We start from the raw sequence: 23,928 nt of genomic DNA, 5'->3' as shown, positions 1-23,928 counted from the left end.
ACAGTGGTAATAATTAAAAAATAATAATAAGTTGCTGGGTGGTGGTAATGCATGCCTTTTATCCCAGCACTTGTGAGGCAGAGGCAGGCGGATCTCTGTGAGTTCAAGGCCAACCTGGTCTACAGAGCAAGTTCCAGGACAGGCTCCAAAGTTACAGAGTTACCCTGTCTCTAAAAAACAGAGAGGGGGAGGGGGAGGGAGAGAGGGAGAGGGAGAGAGTTATCTTAATTATTAGGAACTTTAAATAGTCAGAAGATTTTGTAATTTGGATGCATAAGTGGAAAACTAAATAAAAGTGATTTCAGGAGAAAGGCTGGAAGAAAAAAACACTTAAGATTTTATAATATCTGAGTTTGAGGCCAGCCTAGTCTACAAGAGCTAGTTCCAGGACAGGCTCCAAAGCTACAGAGAAACCTGTCTCGAAAAATCAAAAAAAAAAAAAAGATTTTATACTATCATTAATTATAGCTTTTAATTACCTCACCTTTAATAGTGAGAATGCATTCCTTCTGTTAGCAATTGATTTAGCATTTTTATATGACACTTGAAAATTTACCCCTTTAAATTGACATCAGTAGCAAAGTAAAACTATATTCTAAGATTGTAGCTACACTTAGATTTCTTTTCTGTCTTTCCCCATCCTCCTGCTGGCCCTTGTTTATTCCGTGATGGCCCAGAATTTGTAGCTGAGGATAACCTTGAACTTCCGGTCCTACTGCATGCACCTCAGTTGAGGATCTTGTGCCACTACACCTGCTTTGCTAGCTTGCTAGCTTTTCTTTTCTTTTTTTTTTAAAGGTTTTTTGAGACATGCATGTGTGAATGTGCACCATCTATATGCCTAGAGCCTGTTGAAGTCAAAAGAGGGCATCCGACCCCTGGAACTGGAGTTATCAATAGTTGTGAGCTGCCATGTGGGTGCTCGGGCATCAAACTTAGGTCTAATGCAACAAATGATCTTAACACCGAGCCATCTCTCTCTCCCTTAAAGGGTATATTTATGCTATATGTTGCTAACTCTGTCTTCCATAGCTTCATCAATATAGTATATGTATATTAGACTTTTTGATCAGTGTCAGTTTGACATAAAAATTAGGTTTCACCATTTCACTTTGTCATTTCTTCAATTATGGGTAAGTTGAAATTATTATTATTATTAGTAGTAATAGTAGTAGTAAATTGTTTAAGTTTTCTGTGTTTAAAATTCATAGCCCTTCTCTCAGAGCTTTTGCCAGATCTATATTTTTTTTTCTTTCATTGCTGGATATTGAACCCAAGGCCTTGTGTGTGCTAGGCAAGTGCTGTACCATTGAACCCCAGATCTATATATTTTTTTAAAAAATTTTGTGTGAGTGTACTGCCTACATGTACATATTTACAGTGTGTGTGTGTGTGTGTGTGTGTGTGTGTGTGTGTGTGCGTGCGTGCACGCACACGCATCCCTTATGCCCATGGAGTTCAGATGAGAACATCAGATTCCCTAGAAGCAAAATGACAGATGGTTGTGAACCACTATATGGATGCTGGGAACTGAATCTGGGTCCTATAGTTTAATTTTGTGTATGATCTAACAAATCTTGCCTGAAGATCAGAGTGAAAAGCAGCCACACTAATCATCCATACAAACCAGGCAGTAGTGGCACACATTTTTAATCCCAGCAGCTGCACTAGTTACTCAAAGAGGCCTGGAGGTGGTGGTGCACACCTTTAATACTAGCACTGGAGAGAATATAAGGCAGCATGAGACAGAAACTCGCTGTCTTTTCAGTCTGAAGATTTCACAGTGGTAAGAGCTCTCTTGTGGTTGGCTGCTTTGCTTCTCTGGTCTTTGAACTTGAACTCCATTATCTGTCTCTGGGTTTTTATTATTTGTGCTACAGGGTGGTGTAGGAGGTTCTTCTGTTCATGTGTTGCTTTCATTGGTTAATGAATAAAGAAACTGCTTTGGGCCTGATAGGACAGAACTTAGGTAGGCGGAGAAGACAGAACTGAATGCTGGGAGGAAGAAAGCAGAGTCAGGGAGAAGCCATGGATCCTGTACCTCAGATGGATGCCGGTTAGAATCTTGCCGGTAAGCCACAGCCACGTGGCAATACATAGATTAATGGAGATGGGTTAAACTAATTTGGAAGAGTTAGCCAATAAGAAGTTAGAGCTAATGGCCAAGCAGTGTTTAAATTAATACAGTTTCTGTGTGGTTATTTCGGGTGTAATCTAGCCAGGTGGCTGGGTCGAACAAGTGGGCCCTTTCCTTGCAACAAGTGCTCTTAACTGCTGAACCTTGTCTCTAGCCCTAAATGTAGATATTTTTGTTTTTGTTTTTTTGATACTTTTGAAACTTCTTCTGACCATGTAGACCAGCCAGCCTTGAACTCAGAGATTTGCCTGCCTTGCCTCCTGAGTGCTGAGATTAAAGAGTGCATCATCACACTGAGAAACAGAATCAGAATAATATATATTATTTCTAAAGTATCTCTGCCCCTAAACAGCTCTGTGATCTTGGACATTCTGTTTACTCTCTAGCTCAGTTGTTTATTTGTGTAGTAAAAATAAACTATCATTTAGGCATGTTGTAACTAAATGAACAGAGCAATTAAAAAAAAGACATAAATGTATTAGGGTTCTCTAGAGCAGTGGTTCTTAACCTTTGGGTTGCAACCCATTTGGTGGGGGGATCCCATATCAGATATCCTGCATATCTGCAGGATATTTACATTATGATTTATAACAGTAGCAAAATTACAGTTAGGAAGTAACAACAAAATTATTTTATGGTTGGGGATTACCAGAACATGAGGAACTATATTAAAGGGTCATAGCATTAGGAAGGTTGAGAACCGTGTGTGTGTGTTTGTGTGTGTGTGTGTGTGTGTGTGTGAGAGAGAGAGAGAGAGAGAGAGAGAGAGAGAGAGAGAGAGAGAGAGAGAGAGAGAGAGAGAGAGAGAGAGAGAAGGGGGATTATTAGAATGGCATATAGACTGGTCCAGCTAATCCAACAATGGCTGTCTACCAATGAAAGGCCAAAGAATCCAGTAGTTCATTCCACAAGGTTGGATGTCTCAGCTGGTCTTCAGCATGTGCAGGAATCCCAAAGAAATAGGCTCTAATGCCAGTGAAGCAATGGACTTGCTAGAGCAAGAACAAGCAGCCAAGGAGAGAGCCAGTTTCTTTCTTCCATATTCTTTATATAGGCTGCCAGCAGAAAGTGTGGTCCAGATTAAAGGTGTATCTTCCTACCACAAAAGATCTGGATTAGAAGTGGGTCTTCCCACTTCAAGTGACTTAATTAAGAAAGGAAAAAAATCCCGCACAGGTGTGCCCAGTCAATTGGGTTTTAATTAAGTCTAGTTATAGTCAAGTTGATAACCAAGCATAGCCATCGTACCTAGGTGGTGGTGGCATACACCTTTAATCCCAGTACTCAGGAGGCAGAGGCAGGTATATCTCTGAGTTTGAGGCCAGTCAGGGTTGCACATAGAGGAACCCTGTCTGGGCAGGAAGATGGGGAGAGTGGGAGAGGGGCAGGGATGGAGAATAGCCATCACGATACATGAAGCTGTCAATAATTTTTTAAAAGTATTTATTTAAATTATGTATACAATATTCTGTCTGTGTGTATGCCTGCAGGCCAGAAGAGGGCACCATTACAAATGGTTGTGAGCCACCATGTGGTTGCTGGGAATTGAACTCAGGACCTTTGGAAGAGCACGCAATGCTCTTAACCTCTGAGCCATCTCTCCAGCCCCCTAATTTTTATTTTTATTTTTTTAGGCTTCCTGTAGTTTTCTGTTTAAGATACCTTGGGTAGTGCTCTGTAATTTTCTGCTACATAAATGTGAACTTTGACACTTCTGTACCAAAAATAGGAGCCAGGTAGAATAAATTTACCTTTCTTATATAAATAATGCTTTCAAATGAAAGGTTGGAGCTGTTTTTGAAACTCATTTTGCTGCTAAAGATAATCGAGGATGTTTGTTTTAATTGATGGTGGTGATTGTTGTGGAATATTTATGCAAAAATGTGTTGGATTTGTTTAACTATGTAAAGGTGTGTTGCATTTGTGTATTTTTTTGGGATAATTGTTTAACTGTGTAAAAGTGTACTGCATGTGTTTATGTTGCAGAATATTTGTTTAACTGTGTAAGGATGTGTTGCGTTTGTGTAATTACCTTGCTTGCCTGAGGCACCTGATTGGTCTAATAAGCTGAATGACCAGTAGCGAGGGAAGAGGTATAGATGGAAGTTCTGGACAGAGAGAGTAAGGAGGAAGAAGAATTGAGGCTGGAGGGTAGGTGGAGGAAGGGAGAAATGGCTGTTTCACTCATTAAAGAAAATTGAAACATACAGAAAAATAGCAAAAAGGTTGACATGTCCACAGTTTTTCTGCTATTAGTTTTTAATCCCTGATTTGACTTGAAATCTTGATCCTCTTACCCCAGCCTCCTGAGGCCTGGTGTGTAGGCATGCACCACCATACACAATCTAATTAGAAAGATTTAAGTTGAGTGTATTGACTTTTGTTACAAAAGCCTATATAGTCTATTAAAGTTTAGTTACCATTGGAAATTGGAAGATTGAAATGCTTCAGTTTGCATCTTCTCTGTAGTTCATGTTGCTCTTGCTCTTAGTCTGTTCTCTACATTCTGTTCTTTGTTTTTCCCCTTGGCATACTTTTATGCTTGGTCTTGTGGGTGGATTCTGGACCATCTGGTTCTTTAGAACAGTTTAAAACTGATTTTGTTGACTCTATTTGAGCCATACTTTCTTGAAATGTCCTGGTATGTCTTTGTGCTTGGCACTTCTTCTCTTTTATATCGTCACTGCTTTTGTGACTAATTTTTCCCTAACATATGAATTTTGGCAGTATCAAGTATTCATGGATTAAGTTGATTAAGACTTATTTTTTGTAGGCCTTTCCCCCAAATTCCTATAATAAAAACTTTACACCTGTGAATTCAAGGCCAGCCTGGTCTACAGAGTGAGTTCCAGGACAGCCAGGGCAACCCAGAGAACCTATCTTGAAAACCTGAAAAGACAGAACTTCCCAAACTTCATTGTTTTGAGACGGTCTTTTTAAAAAATGGGGAATTGTTTGAAATTGTGAATAAAAACATCAAAATTATAGTCCTCCTGCCTCAGCATCTCAAGTGCCAAAATTAGTCACTGTGGTGGTTAGAAAAAAATTGGCCCCCAAAGGGTGACGCTATTAGGAGGTGTGGCTTTGTTGGAGGAAGTGTGTCAGTGTGGGGGCGGGTTTTGAGAGTTTGACTTCCTCTTGACTCTGAGTCAAGATATAGGACTCTCAGTTCCAGCACCACATCTGTCTGCATTCCACCATGCCCTCTGCCATGTTGATAATGTACTGAACCTCTGAGACTGTAAGCAAGCCACCTCGGTTAAATATTTTTATTCATAAAAGTTGTTGTGATTAAAGAGGCAGAGGCAGGCGGATCTCTGAGTTCGAGGCCAGCCTGGTCTACAAGAGCTAGTTCCAGGACAGGCTCTAGAAACTACAGGGAAACCCTGTCTCGAAAAACCAAAAAAAAAAAAAAAAAAAAAAAAAAAAAAAAAAGTTGTTGTGGTCATGATTCTCTTCACAACAATTAAAAAAACCCCAAGACAGTCACATTGTTTTTCTTTTTGAGAGACCAGGCCTCTTGTAGCCCAGGCTGGTCTTGAACTTGCTTTATAGCTGAGGATGACCTTAAACTCCTGACCCTCCTTAGCTCCAAAGGGCTAGGTAGCATTACAGGTGTGTGCCACCATTCCTTTTCTGCTTGTCCTTTTGAAGTTGAAGAATCCTTTGCCAGATCTGAGATTATAAAAATTTATTCCCTAACACACTTTTTTTTTCTTTTAAAAGACAGGTTTTACCTCAGGCTGGCCTGAAACTCAATAACTGTTTAGACCAGGCTGGCCTCAGACTCACAGCACTCTCTCTGGTTCTAACTCCTGAATGTTGTGATTAAAGACATGGCCTAGAGGGTGTTTTTGTTTGTTTGCTTTTGCTTTTAAAAGAGTTTCAGGTCTTATATAGTTCCTTGATTGATGCATTTTTAGGTAATGAAAAAAAGTTTTGTTTTTTACATTTGTGTGTTTAGATGTTGGTCAAAGGACAACTTGTGGGAGTAGGTTTTTTCCATTCCATCATATGGGTTCTAGGGATTGAACTCAAGTTGTAGGCTTAGGGAGAAGCACCCTTACCCTCTGAGCCATCTCTCTGGTTCTTTGAGTTAATTTTTATATAGGATGTTGTAGTGATGAGGCTGTGGGCAGGCCTGCTTTTCATCCCGCCCGGACCCGAAATAACAACACACAAACTATATTCATTTAAACACTGCCTGGCCCATTATTTCCAGCCTCTTATTGTCTAATTCTCACATCTTGATTAACCCATTTCTAATAATATGTGTAGCACCACGAAGTGATGTCTTACCGGGAAAGATTCATCATGTCTGACCTGGTGGCTGGCTTCATGGCGATTGTCCCAGAACAGAGAGGCAGGGCAATTGCCCGAGGCATCTGCCTCACTCCCAGCATCCTGTTCTGTCTACTCCACCTACCTATGTTCTAACCTATCAGGCCAAGCAGTTTCTTTATTAATTAACCAATGAAATCATCAGATAGATAGAAACACTCCTACATTATTTCCCCTTTTTCTTTTTAAATAAAAAAGGCTTTAACTTTAACATAGCAAAATTACATATAACAAAACAGTTATCAAGTAAGAATTAGAGTTACAATATTTATATCTATTTTATCTTTTATCATAACAAAGGAAAACAACTATATCTATTCTTCAATTCCATCAAAGACTCCAGAAGGACACAATATTACCTAAGTAAACAAGTAATAAGCAACTTCCAAACTCTAGAAATGACAGAGACATCTCACTGTCTGGACAGTCACCCAAAGTTCTTTTGTACTGTTGGGGTATCCATCTTCAGCCTTCAGGCCCACAGTATCCAGCAGATTTTTCCATGAAGAAGGAAATTTCAAAGGCAGTTCAGTCAGTATCTGCTGTGTCCTGCAGAATGTCTCATAGACTCTTTCATGAATCAGGAACCCCGAAAGATCATCTCACCTTTAGGCAAGTCCAGCAGTCCTCTCTCTGAGGGTTCTCTGTGTCCAGTTTATGCAATAGTCCAGGCAAGAGCAGTTTCTTGCCAAAATGGCTATCAAACTCCATAAGGAGCCTCTTCGATGCCCATCTTCCTCTTGAAGTAGATTGGTGCTGCCAGGAGCAGACGTGTCTTATTGTCATGAAAAATCTAAGTTATTAAAACACTAAATGCCATATTCTGTAGTCTTTGAAAGATATGAAAAATGCCTATTTAACTGAAATATATCTCTATATATCTAGAAACTCTAACTAACATGACTACAAGCTTAACTATTATCGATGATTATCCATTAACAACCTATATTTCCTTATTATACATTACATTTTTAAATGAACTACACAATCACAATACCGTAATCAAGATCAGAAATACATATACATATAACAAAATTGACCTTAAATTTAAATCACTAAAGCAAAATCCATATCAATGCAAATTATTCATATCTATATCATATCCCCCTTTAAATGTAAAAGAACATTTATAAACAGTATTTGGGAATATGGGCGCAGTTATTTCTCTCCAAACTGCTTCCTGCTGTATGGGGGCGCTGTTAATCAGATCTTTCATGGTGTAACCTGTGTGCCAGCTTCATCTCAGTTGGCAGTTGAGTGATTTTTTTTTGAGGGTGTTCACAGCAACCTTTCAGGAGGGCGTGGTCCATCATACCAAATTGGGATAGAAGCAATCCACAGGGTCTCATCAAAAGCCTCCAGCACCCCGTATTCCCAGGCGGTCTCCCATCCCAGTACTAACCAGGCCTGTCCCTGCTTAGCTTCCGAGATCAGACGAGATCGGGTGCATTCAGGGTGGTATGGCCGTAGATGTGAAGGATCCACTTTCATTCTTTTCCTTGTTAATATCTTTTGTTTGTGTTGCAATATCCCAGCACCATTTGTCAAATAATCTTGATGTCATTGTCAAAAAAAACCATAGATGGCTGGAGAGATGGCTCAGAGGTTAAGAGCATTGCCTGCTCTTCCAAAGGTCCTGAGTTCAATTCCCAGCAACCACATGGTGGCTCACAACCATCTGTAATGGGGTCTGGTGCCCTCTTCTGGCATGCAGGCATATACACAGATAGAATATTGTAAACATAATAAATAAATATTTCGTTAAGCCGGGCGGTGGTGGCGCACGCCTTTAATCCCAGCACTCGGGAGGCAGAGGCAGGCGGATCTCTGAGTTCCAGGCCAGCCTGGTCTACAAGAGCTAGTTCCAGGACAGGCTCTAGAAACTACAGGGAAACCCTGTCTCGAAAAAAAAAAAACAAAAAAAAAACAAAAACAAAAACAAAAAAAAACATAGATGGATGAGTTTATTCTGAATTCATAATTCTGTTCAACTCAAAATGTTTGTCCATGTACAGTGCAATGTTATCTTGAGAAATAATTGTTTTGTTTTTTTTTTTGTTTTGTTTTGGTTTTTCGAGACAGGGTTTCCCTGTAGTTTCTAGAGCCTATCCTGGATCTAGCTCTTGTAGACCAGGCTGGCCTCGAACTCAGAGATCCGCCTGCCTCTGCCTCTCGAGTGCTGGGATTAAAGGCGTGCGCCACCACCGCCCGGCAAGAAATAATTGTTTTATAGTGAATTTTGAAATTGACATGTGTTTGACGTCTAGCTTTGCTTTTTCTTAATCAGAACTATTTTGGCTATTATGAATTCATTGAAACTCCATATAAACTTTAGTTAGAATCAGCATGTTAGTTTCTACAAAATGTTGACTGGACTTCTCCAAGGAATTGCATTGAGTCTGTAGATGAGTTTGAAGAGTTTTGCCATCCTAACAATGTTAATACTTGTAATTCATTAATATAAGATGCTTTCTTATGTATATATGCATGCATTTATGTGTATATGTATGTATGTATAGTTTTTGTTTTTTTCAAATTTACTGCAAGTGCATAAAGTATGATCATTTTTATATATTGGTTTTTATATCTTACAACTTTCATAACTTTGTTTTAATGAATTCTGTAATACCTTGCTTTATAAAAGATCTTGTTTTCTGTGAATAGGGATAGTTTTACATCATCTAGTCTGGATGCCATTTATTTCTTGTTATTGTCTATATTCACTTGCTAGCCCCTCCCTTATAATAATGAAAAGATATGGCAAGAACAGACATGTTGTGCCAGTTTTGGGGGAAAACCATGTATGTATATAATACAGCCTTACACTTGAACACCTACAGAGAGAAACTGAAAACAATATACGTATTTTTCACACTGTAATTTGCTTGTTGTGGAATAGTAATTTAAGATTTGTTACATTTGTTTAGGCCTTGGAACGCGTGTTTCTCTGTAAAGCTGTGTTGCTTTGCCTGTCTTGAATTCCTGATTGGTCTAATAAAGAGCTGAACAGCCAATAACAAGGCAGGAGGAAGGATAGGTGGAGCTGGCAGTGAGAGAGAATAAAGAGAGAAATCTTGGAGAAACAGATTGAGGAGCAAGAGGTGGAAGGAGACACCAGGGGTCAGCCTCCCGGTTACACAGCAAGACATGAATAAGAAGTAAAGAAAGGTATACAGAAATAGAGAAAGATAGAAGGGATAATTAAGTTAAGAAAAGCTGTTTAGAAGGCTGTCTGAGGAGGCCTTCCTACTCATGTGGTCTTTGTGACTTCCATCATGGCGTACTGTGGACAGGGCTAGAAGGCGCAGAAGGTGATGGTGCAGCCCATCGACCTTCTTCATATACTTGCAAAATAGCTCTCAAGTTCAGGTCTGGCTGTATGAGCAAGTGAATATGCTGACAGAAGGTTGTATTGGCTTTGCTTACTTAAACCTTGTATTAGATTATGCAGAAGAGATTCACTCTAAAACAAAGTCAGGAAACAACTGGGTCGGATCGTGCTGAAAGGAGATAATATTCTGCTTTAAAGTGTTTGGAGCTAGAGCCCATGAAACACTTTATTTCAACATTCTAGTTGAAGAAGAAGTACAGTGTTTTAAAGGTGTCTTCTGTTGGGAGCACAGTCTGAAACATTTATTCATATTGTTTTAATGGCCCTTATGTTATTATCAGGTGACAATAAATGTGAGATTTATTGCTTTTATTACAAAAAAAAGAAAGAAAAGAAAAACTGTCTAGAAATAAACCAAACTAAGAAGACTGGGCATTTATAAAGAAATAAGTCACCGTCTGTATTTATTTGGGACCCCGAAAGAAGCAAAGAACAAAGGAATAAAAAATATTAAAAAAACAAACATTAAAAAACTTTCTCTTTTTTTTTCTCTTTTTTTTTTTTTTTTTTTCTTCTCTCTCTCTCTCTCTCTCTCTCTCTCTCTCTCTCTCTCTCTCTCTCTCTCTCTCTCTCTTTTGGAGACAAGGTTTCTCTGTAGTTTTGGAGCCTGTTCTGGTACTAGTTCTTGTAGATCAGGCTGGCCTTAAACTCACAGAGATCTGCCTGCCTCAGCCTCCCGAGTGCTGGGATTAAAGACATGTGCCACCACTGCCTGGCTGCAATTTGCTCTTTAAAAGAAATTTCTCTTATACTTATGAATATTTATTTCTCATAATTGATAAAGAAATGCTTTTAATTTACAACAGAATTTAATTTTTTTGTTGACAACTGTGGCTTAAAAGTTTACCTTTAGAAATTTCATTACTGAAAAGGTTCATGTGCAATTTTGTACAATTAAATTTTAGGTATTTTTATTTTTCTAAATTGAAAACTTATTTCATTCTCACTATATAAGGATACTTGCTATAAAAGATCTTCAGAAATTGCAGTGTTATCATGAATGTAAAAAATATCCATAATCTTTTAATCAGAGAAAATCTCTGTGATCATTTTAGTCATTTCTTTCAGATATTTTCACTGTGTTCATGATGTGTGCTTTTTTAATATCTAAGATGTGATCATATTTGTAGTCTAGCAACAGTGCCAACAAGAGCTGTATTTACTGAGGCACATAAAGTAGTGTTGGTTGTCTTGCTTGACGAGTGACTGACAATCTGGATGGCTTTTCCATCCCCACTTAACTGTCTCACATTAGTGTTGTGATCAGCCCACATGTGCTTTCGTCTCCTTAGTAAGCTCCTGCCGCCTTAGGTTTTTGCCATAACTAGTGAATCTGTATTGTAATAATAAGGTGAAGTTGGAGCCCAGAGCTGCTTGTATATAATTTACAGTTTTTTTCCTTGGATATTAGCTGAGTAAAATCACCTCTTCATTATCGTTGCTTTCTTCCTCAAAACAGACTTTTTTGTTTTGTTTTTGTTTTTTGCCTTTAGGGATGTAAGCATATGCTTTTTTTTTTTTTAAGCATGATAAGAGGATGCTACAACTGTTTAACATTCCGCAGTTTCATTCCGTCATTCAGCTTTCTTTTTTTTTCTTTTTTTCCTTTTTTCTTTGTTGAGACAGGGTCTGACTCTGTAGCCTAGGCTAGCCTTGACACCATTCTGTAGCTCAGACAGCCTTGAATTTGCATCAGTCTTCTTGCCTCAACCTCCAGAAGAGGTAGTCATTGTACTTGCTCTATTTATTTTTTAAAAATATTTATTTATTATGTATACAATATTCTGTCTGTGTGTATGCCTGAAGGCCAGAAGAGGGCACCAGACCTCATTACAGATGGTTGTGAGCCACCATGTGGTTGCTGGGAATTGAACTCAGGACCTTTGGAAGAGCAGGCAATGCTCTTAACCACTGAGCCATCTCTCCAGCCCCCTTGCTCTATTTATTATTTTACATGCTCTACCACATATAGATCCCGAACACTTGTATACCTTTTATATTTCCCTCCTTTCTAGTACAGAATAGAATTTTATCCAGTTAAAGACTCTTAGCTGGGCAGCGGTGGCAATGGTGGCGCACACCTTTAATCCCAGCACTCGGGAGGCAGAGGCAGGCGGATCTCTGTGAGTTTGAGGCCAGCCTTGGTCTACAGAGCAATTTCCAGGAAACCAGGGCTGTTACACAGAGAAATCCTGTCTTGAAAAACTAAACTAAAATAAAAATGAAAGACTTGATGGAATTATTAGAATTGATTCCAAAGCAAAATATAGAATTGCAAAATGAAATCTGTCCTGTTTTAGTTCTCATCATTTCATTTGTTCAATTCTTTTGTTGATTTTGAAGTGTTTTAATGTCTTAGCAAATTTTGTTAATAAAATTGATAATTGCTGTTTGAAAAGCTAAGTTTCTTTTGAAACTTTAGTCATTAACTCTGTGTGTGTGTGTGTGTGTGTGTGTGTGTGTGTTTTGTTGCAGGTATGTGTGTTTTGGGTGTATGATATATTCATATGTGTGTGTGCCCTTGTGTATGCAGAAGCCATAGGAGGATGTCTGGTGTCTTTCTTTATTGTCTCCATCTTGTTCCCTTGATACAGGGTCTCTGTTTCCACTAGGCTGGTTGGCTAGCAAGCTCCTTGGAAATTCTTGTCTCTTGCCTCAGTGCTGGGCTTGTAGGCACATATGTCATGCCTGTTTTTTATATAGGTGTTGGGGATTTGAACTGAGGTTCTCACATTTGCACATCAAGCATTCCTCACTGACATCTTCCCTGCTCAATTTCTTTTTCTTTCCTTTTTTTTTCTTTTCAACAGGGTTTCTCTGTAGCTTTGGAAACTGGAAACTAGCTCTTATAGACCAGGCCCAGGCTGACCTCGAACTCAGAGATCTAGATCTGCCTACCTCTGACTCCCCAAGTGCTGTTTTTTGTTTTTTGTTGGTTTGTTTTTTAAAGACAGCATCTTGTGATCTTTCCATCAAACTTTAGTCACTGATTAAGGACTTCCAACTAGTTTTCTAAGTATATAGACAACTTTTGGAGGATTGTTTTAGAAAGATTACTTAGGCTGGATTTATAAGGCAACTTACCCATATGTCTTGTATCTGGGGTATATTTTTCAATGAGTCTCTGCTTGATTTTCTCTCTTTTAAAAAAATTTAAAATAATTTACATATGGTTGGAGGTATTTGCATATGTGGAGTCAGAGGACAACTTGTTTCAGAAGTCAGTTCTCTTCATCCACCGTGTGGATCCTGGAGGTTGATCTAGCTCAGGTTGTCAGACTTGGCATAAGCTCCTTTGCCTAATGAGCCATTTTGCCATTTCTGCTTGGTTTCCTTGAAAGTCTGTAAAGATTCAGGACAGTAAAATGGAATTATCACTCATCTTTAAAATGTCAGTTGTTCATGTTGTTAAAATACTTAAGCCCTTCTAGCAGATACCTCAGCTAGGAGTTATTATACAGTGAAAGTATACTAAGTCCATCCTGGTTTACATTAGTATTTCAGTGTAATGATGAATAGTAGTTCATTTTTTTTAAATGAGAAATCTGAGGCATAGTAATGAGCTGGAAACGCTGCTAGGACAATAAACTGAATCAAGACTCTACGGGGTAGTCCATGAGCATATTTTAGGAAGCACTGTGATGCTTGGATTGGGGAAAACCGAATTGTGTATCTGGATTCTCTGACAAGTGACTTTTGAAATTAATGGCCACGCCTTTAATCCCAGCACTTGGGAGGTAGAGGCAGGCGGATCTCTGAGTTTAAGACCAGCCAGGGCTGTTAGAGAAAGAAACCCTGTCTCAAAAAATCAAACCAAACAAAACAAACTAAAACATTTTGCTGGTGAAGCAGACACTACAGGATATGTGTACATATTTGGTATATACATATCATCTATATATTGATTTCTAGACAATATTTCTAGACTTCACACTGTGCTCATGTATTTCTACCCATGCCCTTCTTCCCTCACCCCTTAGTAAGTATTGTTAAATCTTTCTTAAATCATGCCCTCATTTTTGTCTTCACTGACATTTAGATCCTCAACTGAATCATTTGAAGTTATTCCCTAAGTTACTCCCTATGTTCTTCCTCTCTTTAATAGACACGTGTACAAATAATCACTCTTGAATTTGTCTTCTTTTGTATCCTCATTTCTTTAAATTAGATGGGGCCCTTTATAAATTTTCCTCTACAAAATGTTAAACTGTTATTTCTGTTCATTACTTTGTGTGTGTGTGTGTGTGTGTGTGTGTGTGTGTGTGTGTGAGACATGATCTTGCTATATAGGTCAGACTGGCCTCTAGTAGATATACAAGGATGTGCCGCCATGTCCATACTTCTTCCTAGTTTGTACAGATGTAGCTGAGCTTTGTTAATTGCAGGCACACATGTTGTCTCTAAGGAGTCACCTTCTTTTCCCCATACTTTTACGTTCCTGCCTTCGTGTCATCCTGTAAGCCTCTTAGATGCCTTCTTTGTCCTGAACATTCTTCCATATTCCCGTACAGGCAAACCTGAGCTTTTGAGCATTGATATTCTTCAGCTGCCTTTCAAATGAGCTATTATGTTCATCAGTTGGACAAGGAGCCCTTTGAACTGTGGGTGTGAAATGAGTGGCACTGCCTGCACATAAGCAATTCAATTCTGATGACATCAGATCATCAGGACACCAGTTTGTGTACCCCAGGTTGTTTGTTGTGGTGCTGTGGTCACAATTACGCCTTTTTACACTCTCGACAAATACTTTCCTCTTGTACTGCATCCCTTTATTACTTTATTGAAGTAGATTTTGAATTTATGTTTAAGTACTTCTTGGGTAGAGGATAAACATTTTGAAGAGGGCTTTAAACTGACTTTTGTTTTGTATTGGGTTTCTGGGTAGAATTATGTATGAACAAAAACCTTAGATTCTTTCCTGAATTTTTGTGATTCTTTGACTGTGTTTATTCATTCTCCTCCTTGTCACCAAAGAAGAAAATATTTTCCTGAAATGAAGGATTTTTTAAAATCTTTTTGTCTGTTTCTCAAATATCTTTTGAATGAATACCAAATGTATCACAAAGAATTATTGAATAAAATATAATTGCTATTTATTGTTTATTTTAGTTGTCAAGTGGGAATCCTGTATATGAAAAATACTATAGACAGGTAAGATTTTTACTATATTTGTATTCTGAATTAAGCATAAAATATGATTTAAATTATTGATTATATGCATGTAGATGAGAGTCACTAGATAAGTTTGTTGTGTCATGATTCAACTATTTTGGGTTTAGCCTCTAACTTTGAGTAATTGATACTGTTTTGTTTTTGAGAGGTCCTGCTAGGTGGTCTCAACTGGCCTTTCAGTACATAATCCTACCTCAGTCTCCTGAGTGTTAAGATTATAGGCACACACCAAAACTAGATAATAGCTCTCAGAAAGAATGAAAGAGAATTTAATTACCCTAAACATCTATGTTAAAAATCTATAGAACATTAGATAAATTCATTCAGATATAAATATCTTAGTTAATGTATAAGCCAAATAGAAATAACTTTTATGTGTTGTTTGTTTATTTATTTGGTGGTTTGGTTCTTGTTTTCTGTTTGGCTGGCCTGGTATTCACTATGTAGTTCAGTTTTGTGTTGGACTGGTGAGAGTTCTGCTGCCTCAGCCTCTAGTGCTGAGATTTTGGTGTTCATCATTTCACACATATTAAGTGAGCGTGGGGCTGAGGATGTAGTTCTTTGGTAAATGACCTGTTCATCACACAAAAGACCCTAGGTTTAATTCACAATACCAAAGAACAAATCAGCCACACAAACAAGAAATGTATCAAGCAGTTTGTTAATAAATTAGGGAAACATTCAGATATAAAATTAAGAATACAAAAATCAGGTGTGATAATAGTTGTTAATCCTAGCAGTTCAGGATCATCCTAGGTTACATAATGAGTTTGAGGCCAGTGTGAGCTATGTGATACCCAACCTCAGAAAGCATTGAAAATGAAAATATGAATTGTAGTGATTCATACTCAACCAGAAAAAAATGTATTTGCATTTGTGTGGATAGGAATCATTTGTATTGCTAACAGTTTTCTGTAATTTAACGTCTCGTTCTACAGTTTAAAAGTCTTATTAAAAAGCTAATCAGAAATAAATATTTTAGACCAGATAATGTCCTGATGTTCTAAATGGTTTCATTGCTCATTTCTTTCTATGTCTTACAAAAAAAAAGTCTTGAGACATCTTTATACACCCTAGCCTGGCCTTGAACTCACTAAGTAGCAGAGTATAACCCTGAGCTTTCAGTCATTTCTGCCTCTGCCTGCCAAGTACTGGGGTTACAGGTGTGTGCCACCATGCCCAGCTTCATTTTTGTGTATTTGATTGTTTTCACAGAAAATTTGTGTAATTATAGAAAAGGGTGGTCTCATTTGGCTTGGTTGTCTACGTCATTTTAGCAAATACCAATTAACCAATATAGGGATCCCTTTGGTTTTTTGACTTGTAAGTCTAGTACTGTGTACTACTTAGCAGCTTCTAAGTGGAATTCTTAAAAAATTTGCAGAGTCTGATTGTATTTTTTTTAAATTGTATACATCTTAAGAGTGTGGTTCTTAAGAACCTATGTTGGTCAAACTGGTCTTGGATCATCCTCATAAGTAGCTGGGGTTATAAGTATATGCCAACATGTTCAGTTTGATTTATACTTCTTTAAGCTTTGTCTTTTTGAGATGAGCTTTCAGGCTGGACTCAAACCCATGATGTAGTTGAGAATAGCTTTGTATTTCTGATCCTCCTTCCTTTACTTCTCAAGCGCTGAGGTTATTGTGGACAACCATGCCAGTGTTGGTTTTATTTTTTTGTTTCGTCTTAGAGACAGGGACTTTCATTAAATTCTAAATCCTTCTTCCTCAACCTCCCCTGTGCTAGCATTGCAGGCATATACCACCATGCCTGTAATCTTTGGATGGGGTAGGGACGAGGTGTCATTGTAGTCCACCCTGGCCCCAAACTTGCTATGTGGCAGAAGTTGGCCTTGAACCTGCTGATCCTCCTACCTGTACCTTTGAAGTGCTAGGGCTACAGGTGCTTACCACTATGCCTGGCTTCATGTGGTTTTTTTTTTTTTTTTTAAATTTTAAACGTTTTTGTTTGTCTTTCTGTCTTAGACTAGGATCTAAACCTTGGAAATTCTTTCCACCATATTTCTTGTTGTATATATGAATTAGAACTGAGTTTTGCCCATGCTGAAGTTCTTAGTTAAAGCGTTTACTACCTGTGATGGTGGGACTTTATAAAACCAGATAGCCAATTTTCTTCCCTCCCTCCCTCCCTCCCTCCCTCCCTCCCTCCCTCCCTCCCTCCCTCCCTCCCTCCCTCCCTCTCTCCCTCCCTCCCTCCCTCGTGTGTGTGTTGTGTACATATGGAAATTAAAGTGTCTACTCAGGTGCCCTCCACCTTTTGTTTGAGACCAGGTCTCTCTTGCTGGCCTGTGTCTTTGGCCAAATAGTCTAAGCTAGCTGGCTATTGAGCTCCTGGAATCTACCTGTTTCTGAATTGTAGGTTACCACCTTATCCAGCCTTTTACTTGAGTTCTGGGCATCCAAACTCAAATTCTCATGCTTTAAAGCATTCAGGGCATCAGAACTGGCGTGTTTGAATTCAGGTCCTACTTCTTGTAAGTGCTTTATTGACAGAGCCATCTCTTTCCCCCATGTTGGAGGTGTAGTGGGAGGCTGTTTGTTGGTTCCTGGCTGCTCAGCCTCGAAATAACCACACAGATACTGTATTAATTAAATCACTGCTTGGCCTATTAGCTCTAGCTTCTTATTGGCTAACTCTTACTTATTAATTTAACCCATTTCTATTAATTTGTGTATCGCCACATGGCTGTGGCTTACTGGCTAAAGTTCCACCCAGCATCTGTCTCCAGTGACTCCATGGTGCCTCTCTGACTCCCAGTGTACAGCCTAGCTTTCCCCACCTAGTTCTGTTCTTCCCTGCCATTGGCTCAAAGCAGTTCTTTATTCATTAACCAATAAAAGCAATACATAGGCAGAAGGACCTCCCACACCACCCCCATGCATGCCCAGTCATTGTAGGAGAGGTTTATATAGATACTGACTCCACATCAAGCTACTGTTCTTAACAGATAACTTGTTTTATCAGAATAAAAGAGAATTGTTCTTAAATATGAACTTGTGTTGTACACTTGACTAATTTATTTACAGCCTTTTAAAAAGCCGAGGAACTTGTTGAATCTTTGTGATTATATTGTCATAAAAAGTAGTCTTTGAATAAGAGAAATTGGGTTCTATTGGAAAGTGTTTTTTATTCAGTTTACAATAGTGGAGCCTACTGTATTGACATAGCCTAAGAAGAAAAAGTTTTTTGTTTTTTTTTTTACATTTTGAACTTGGGGTGTACATTACTGGTAGAATGCTTGTTACCATGAACAAAGCCCTGGTTCTGTCCCAAGCGCTGGGAGGTGGGAGGTGAGGGTGAGTGAATGATGTTCTTATTCTGGTTTCTCAAGGCGTTTGTAGTAGTACACTTCTGTGATCCTAGAACTTGGGGGGTGAGGCAGGAGGATCATTCAGGATCATGTTCGGTTACACTGGAGTTTGTCACATGCTTGGGTTACATACATGAAACAGTATCTCAATAAAAGAATAGACTTAAACCTAGGCCATGATGTCTGTAATCTCACCACTCAGGAGACTGAGGCAGGAACATCATAAATTTGAGGCTAGCCTGGGTTATACAGTGAGACTTTGAAGAGTTGGATATGGTGATGAAACTCTGATCCCAGCACTTGGGAAGTGGAGATGGGGTAGGAGGGTGTCAGGAGTTTAAGGCCACCCTGAGTTATATGAGGCCTTGACTCTTGAAATAAGGTGTTTTGTTTTGGTTTGGTTTTTTTTAGAATAGGGAAGAGGACTTGAGATGACTTGAGTAAAGCACTCATAACCCGAGTCAGTACCCCAAATTCATGGTGGGGGGAGAGAACACACTCTTTAAAAGTTGTCCTCTGATCTCTACACACACATCATGCCCCTGCCCCCATCACACACACAGAGAAATAATTCAAAAATTTTCTTGATTTAAAAAGACCCACCCCCATCCTCAAAACAACAGAAAAAGAAAGGAAAAGAAGAAGGAAAAAAAATAATGTGACACAGGAGGCTCACTTGAGCCAGGTAGTTCAGAGTTAGCTTGGGCAACATAGCAAGACCTGCTCTTTTAAAAAATAAAATACAATAATCCCGATAGAGGGCAGGGTAATACAGCTCAGTGTATACTCATCGTAGGAGTGTCTGCATGTGGGAGACCTTAAGCTCAATCTCTAATGCCCGAAAAATAAAATCTCAGTAACATTCCAAGTAATAAGTAATAATAACAAATAATTTGTTCAGTCCTGTGTGATCTTTTTTCTGATTATCTTACACCAGGAATTTGTTTGGGTGTAGTAGATTAGCTTCCAGGTTCAGTTTACTAGTCTAGTTTAAAAGTTCTTGAGTTGATGTTAGTTACCCAGAATTCTTTTTCTCCCCCTTGTGAGATGGGGTTACCCCACCCCTCCAGACAGGGTTACTCTGTGTAGCCTTTGCTGGCTGTTCTGGAACTCAGTCTGTAGACCAGGGTGGCCTTGAACTCAGAGATCTCTCTGCTCTGCTTCTGGAGTGCTGGCATCAAAGGCATGCACAACCGCTGTTGAGACAGGATTTTATACAGCCTAGACTGGCCTTGAAACTTGCTGTGTGATGGGGATGTTTCTTGAATTCCCAGTTCTCTTGCCTCCCCCCAAGTGTGGGGATTAAAGGTTTATGCTGGGACTGGGAGAGATGATTTAGTGGTTAAGAACACAGGTTGCTCTTTTCCAGAGGACCTGGGTTCAATTTCTACCACCTGTTTGGTGGCTAAAAACCATGTCTAACTCCAGCTCTAGGGGATCCAATGCCCTCTTCTGGCCTGTGAGCATTTAGCACAGACGTGTGTACAGGCAAAACACCACACACATACTTTTTAAAAGGCATGTGCCGTCTGTCTGCTTTTTATTCTTTTTCTTTTACTGTACTGTGAATTGAATATAAGGCTTCCTATGAGTGCTCTACCACAGAGCAATAGTCTCAGCCCAGCAGTCTCTATATATTTTTCAAGTGTTGAAATGTAAAGTCCTTTGTGAGACTATGGAACTCTGTTGAAGACATCAATTTTAGCTTATAGTTTATAGCAGAGCCTTTTGCAGGAATCAGAGGACTGTAGAAACATCCTATAGGTGAATGTAAATGGAAGTTTTTAATTTGTTACTGTGATTGCAAGAATGGAAGATAAGATTCCATATTAGAATACAGTATGTAAATATGTAATGATTTCAGTTTATGTTTACTTTGAGTGTATTGATATTTAGGTAATGCTGGGCGTGAATGTTCCTTTCTTATCATGGTCAGGAAGTGGGTAAAGAAAAATAGTTCTGGAGAATTTAGAGACATGTTTCCTTATACTTCTGTACTTCCTTCTTCTCCCAAAACTGAAGGATTAGGCAGGTTTTCTTTTTTTTTCTGAGTGCCTGATTTAGCCTGTTCTTGCCTTTGAGAGAGGTTTTTTTCCCCTTCATTCTGGGACTGTAAATGCTTCATGTGTTTACAGTAAACTTAGTCTTTTAACTAAACTAGAAACACAGCTACTTCATGAATATCCTAGTATAATATTTCCTTTACCATGGCTTTTTAAGATTTACTTTTTATATTTACAAATAGAAGTTTAGGAAGTCTTTACAAAAACAAGTTTTTTCCATCCTCTTGTTTGTTGTCTTAAAGGATAAGTTCCCAGCAGTCAGAATAATGTGTTCCTCTTAATGTACTGCAGAAATGAAACAGTTTATTTTTTTTAAGTTTGACATGACTTAAAGCTGATACTGCTTTGATATTTTTAAGTGTTTCAATTTCTAAGAGCAGATACAAAAGCAGAAGTTAATCCAAAGCTATCTGAAGAGTCAGATCATGCTCAGCTATCCCAGTTCTTAGAAGACCTCTAAGAAATATTTTTTTCTTATATTGCCATTTAAATGACAATCATAAAAGTGGAATTAGATCTGTGTTCATGTTCCAATTCTACTCACTTGCTTTTCCATGAACTTGTTTCTTTGCTTGTATAATAGACATGATAGACTTATTTTGCAAATTTACTCCTGTTTGGATGGTACCATTCTTAGAAGACTCTGCAGAGGTCTTGCTCTTGTTAGCAGAAGGATTCTGATTCCAGTTCATGAATTAGGAGACATGGAAAGTGATACAATTTTGATTTTGTGTTTTACTGTCAGCTTCCTGTTTTTCTTTTCAGGTTGATACAGGCAATACTGGAAGGGTGTTGGCTTCAGATGCTGCTGCATTCTTGAAAAAATCAGGGCTTCCAGCCTTGATTCTCGGAAAGGTAGGATGTGCTTATTATAACTAGATTATAATGAATATGGAGAAGCATAATAGAACTGCAAATAAATTCAGAAGGTTGCAGTCAAGAAACATTCAAATTAGAACTGAGTCATGGGAGCAGTTGTAGTAATGGAGTGGGGGTTGTGGTGTAGTGATTTATCCTTTTGAAAATTAAAGCGATGCCAACTTTCCCTGATGGGAGAGCTGTTCCTTTCCCCACAAGCTGCACCACTCTAGAGAGCAGCCCTGCACCTTGCCTGGACAGCCCCATTGGTGGAGGTGTGAGCGAGCCAGCCCCTAAGTTGTGAGCATGGGAGAGCTGTCCCCATTACTCATCTGTCATGTGGCAGCATGGGCAGCGAAGATACTCAACCCCACTCCCTCCCTCAACCCCACCCCCACCTCTCAACAACTGAGGCAGGTGGGAGAGCTGGCCCTGAGGTCATAAGAGCAGGAGAGCTTTCTCTACCACTCACTCAGAGAGTGACCCCTACACCATGCTTGGACAGCACAGTAGAGCTGGTCCTTCCTGAAGGTGTAAGTGTGGGAGAAGAGACTCTGAAGATGTGAAAATGGGAGAACTGGCCCTGCCTCTTGCTCACCCCTTCTAGGGATGAACTAGCCAGGCCATGCTGCAAAGCTCACTCTGGTGGTGAGGCAAGGGAGACCTGGAAGGCTGACCAACCCTGCAACTACCCAGGCCCAGAACCAGGGATATGAGTTAGCCCACTCCAACATCCACCCCATTTGTGATCTGCTGGAGCACATGAAGGGACCAGTCCTGCAGACCCAAAGCTGCAGGATTTCCACAACACAGGGCAACAGCCGGATAACTAAAAGGAGTCCTGGTGAAGACCCAGCACTGATAGTGTATCAAAACCAGAGACCTTGAACCAGACCAATGACTCTTTGCAGTGCACACTTACAAGTAAAATATAAACAAATGGGTTTACTGTGTGACTTGCTGTGTCACAACTGCAGCTTCCCTGTCGAAATTGTTTTTTCTCTTAAATTTTATTTTATTTTATTTGATGGGGGGAGTTGCAAGGGCAGAGGGAAGATACTAAGGGATAGAGAAAGAAATGGGATAGAGATGTGTGATGTGAAAGACAAAGCATAGCTAAAAAAGAAATTAAGGTAATTTTGAGCATTTTAGAAACATCACTTTTGACTAGGATGAAATGAGAAGGTAATTGTACATTTGTGTATTGTGGGGAGGTGCAGTGAAGAGTAGGAACCTTGCTATCCACTTAGACAGTTGGGCCTACCCTTGTTTCCTCAATAAAACTGCCTCTGTTTAATGTACAAAGCAGAGTTAGGGATTGAAAAGAACAGAGGTGGAAAGCTCCTCTCTTGCTAAATTGTTATGCATGATATTGATCTATAATAAAAGTCTTTTAAAATAATACTTTCATAACTCATAGAAAAACTAACTTGTAGATAGAAGTTTCTGTCCCTCCTAGTCCCTCAGCTGTTCAGTCCCAAAGAAACACACAGAGGCTTATATTAATTATAAACTGTTCGGCTCAGGCTTATTATTAACTAGCTTTTACAACTTAAATTAACCCATAATTCTTCTATAAGTTTAGCCACATGGCTTGGTACCTTTTCTCAGTGAGGCATTCTCATCTTGCTTCCTCTGCTTTTGGCTTATGACTGTGTCTGCTTTTCCTCTTCCCAGAATTTTCCTAGTCTGGTCGTCCTGCATATACTTCCTGCTTGGCTAATGGCCAATCAGTGTTTAATTAAAACAATATGAGTGACAAATCTTTAAAGTATACAAGAACATTATTCCACAGCATTAACTAACCATCCATAGGGGAAAAATTACCTTAATAAGAATCAAAACCAGGGTAGTATGTTTCAGTGGACAACAGTTAAACCCTGGGCTAGTGAAAAGGACATTTGACTAGAGGTTGGAACTTGTATTCAATTTTTCCCTCATTCCTTTAATGTTCTTAAGCCAGATTTCCTAACCTTCATGTCTTTGTTAAAGGGTTGCACTGAATAATTTCTAATGATTTTTAGATCTGTTTACACAGATCATGAAGTTAAAGTTACAGGGATTTAATTTATCTTTTAAATGATTTTTGTTAAAATATATAGAGATTGATTATTTTTTCCTCTTATATTTCAGATTTGGGATTTAGCTGATACAGATGGCAAAGGTGTCCTGAACAAACAAGTAAGATTGAGAGATTCATCTAAATTTTTTATGGGTTTGGTCCAATTTGAAGTAAAAAGTAGCAGTTTTTTTATGTTTAAGCTTAAAATTAGTTTTTCAAGACCATGTGTATTAACATTGAAAATATTTTTAACTACTGAACATTTAGCTATCTGAATGCTAAAGTTTATTAACATTGTTTTACTGAAGCTTTTATATAAGATCTCTTACAGACAGACTTTGTTCTTAGTATCTTATTAATTAATTTTTTGAGTATACAAGATCATAAGTAAACATTGATTTTATTAGTAAGTGTTATTGTAGGTAAGCCCAGACCTTTGAAAGGAGTCTTGGGCTAATCAAACCTAAATTCTTGTGTAGGTTTATTTCTTACATATCAACCGAAAAGTGGTGCACAGGATGGAAGTACACTCTATAAAATATGTGAAAGTGATTATTGCCGAAGGTATTG

General features: G+C 38.7%; 1 protein-coding gene, 1 non-coding gene and 1 pseudogene across 3 annotated transcripts in view; 2 read left to right on the top strand and 1 right to left on the bottom strand.

Moving 5' to 3' along the window:
- Eps15 (epidermal growth factor receptor pathway substrate 15) overlaps positions 1 to 23,928 on the top strand; it is a 102,880-nt gene that overhangs the window by 9,545 nt on the left and 69,407 nt on the right. For both annotated transcript variants that reach the window (XM_038333978.1, XM_038333979.1), the window contains exons 2-4: positions 14,979 to 15,020; positions 21,204 to 21,293; positions 23,430 to 23,477. In XM_038333978.1, coding sequence (XP_038189906.1) covers positions 14,979 to 15,020; positions 21,204 to 21,293; positions 23,430 to 23,477 — 180 coding nt within the window. The remainder of the gene's footprint in view (positions 1 to 14,978; positions 15,021 to 21,203; positions 21,294 to 23,429; positions 23,478 to 23,928) is intronic.
- Positions 7,832 to 7,950, bottom strand: LOC119818175. The gene has a single exon (XR_005286075.1). It is a non-coding gene; the product is annotated as a 5S ribosomal RNA (ribosomal RNA).
- Positions 9,754 to 10,020, top strand: LOC119816910 (annotated as a pseudogene).

Source organism: Arvicola amphibius, chromosome 6 (genome assembly GCF_903992535.2).
Source record: "Arvicola amphibius chromosome 6, mArvAmp1.2, whole genome shotgun sequence".
In the NCBI taxonomy this organism is placed as follows: Eukaryota; Metazoa; Chordata; class Mammalia; order Rodentia; family Cricetidae; genus Arvicola; species Arvicola amphibius.
This window is presented reverse-complemented; position numbering and strand designations above follow the sequence as displayed.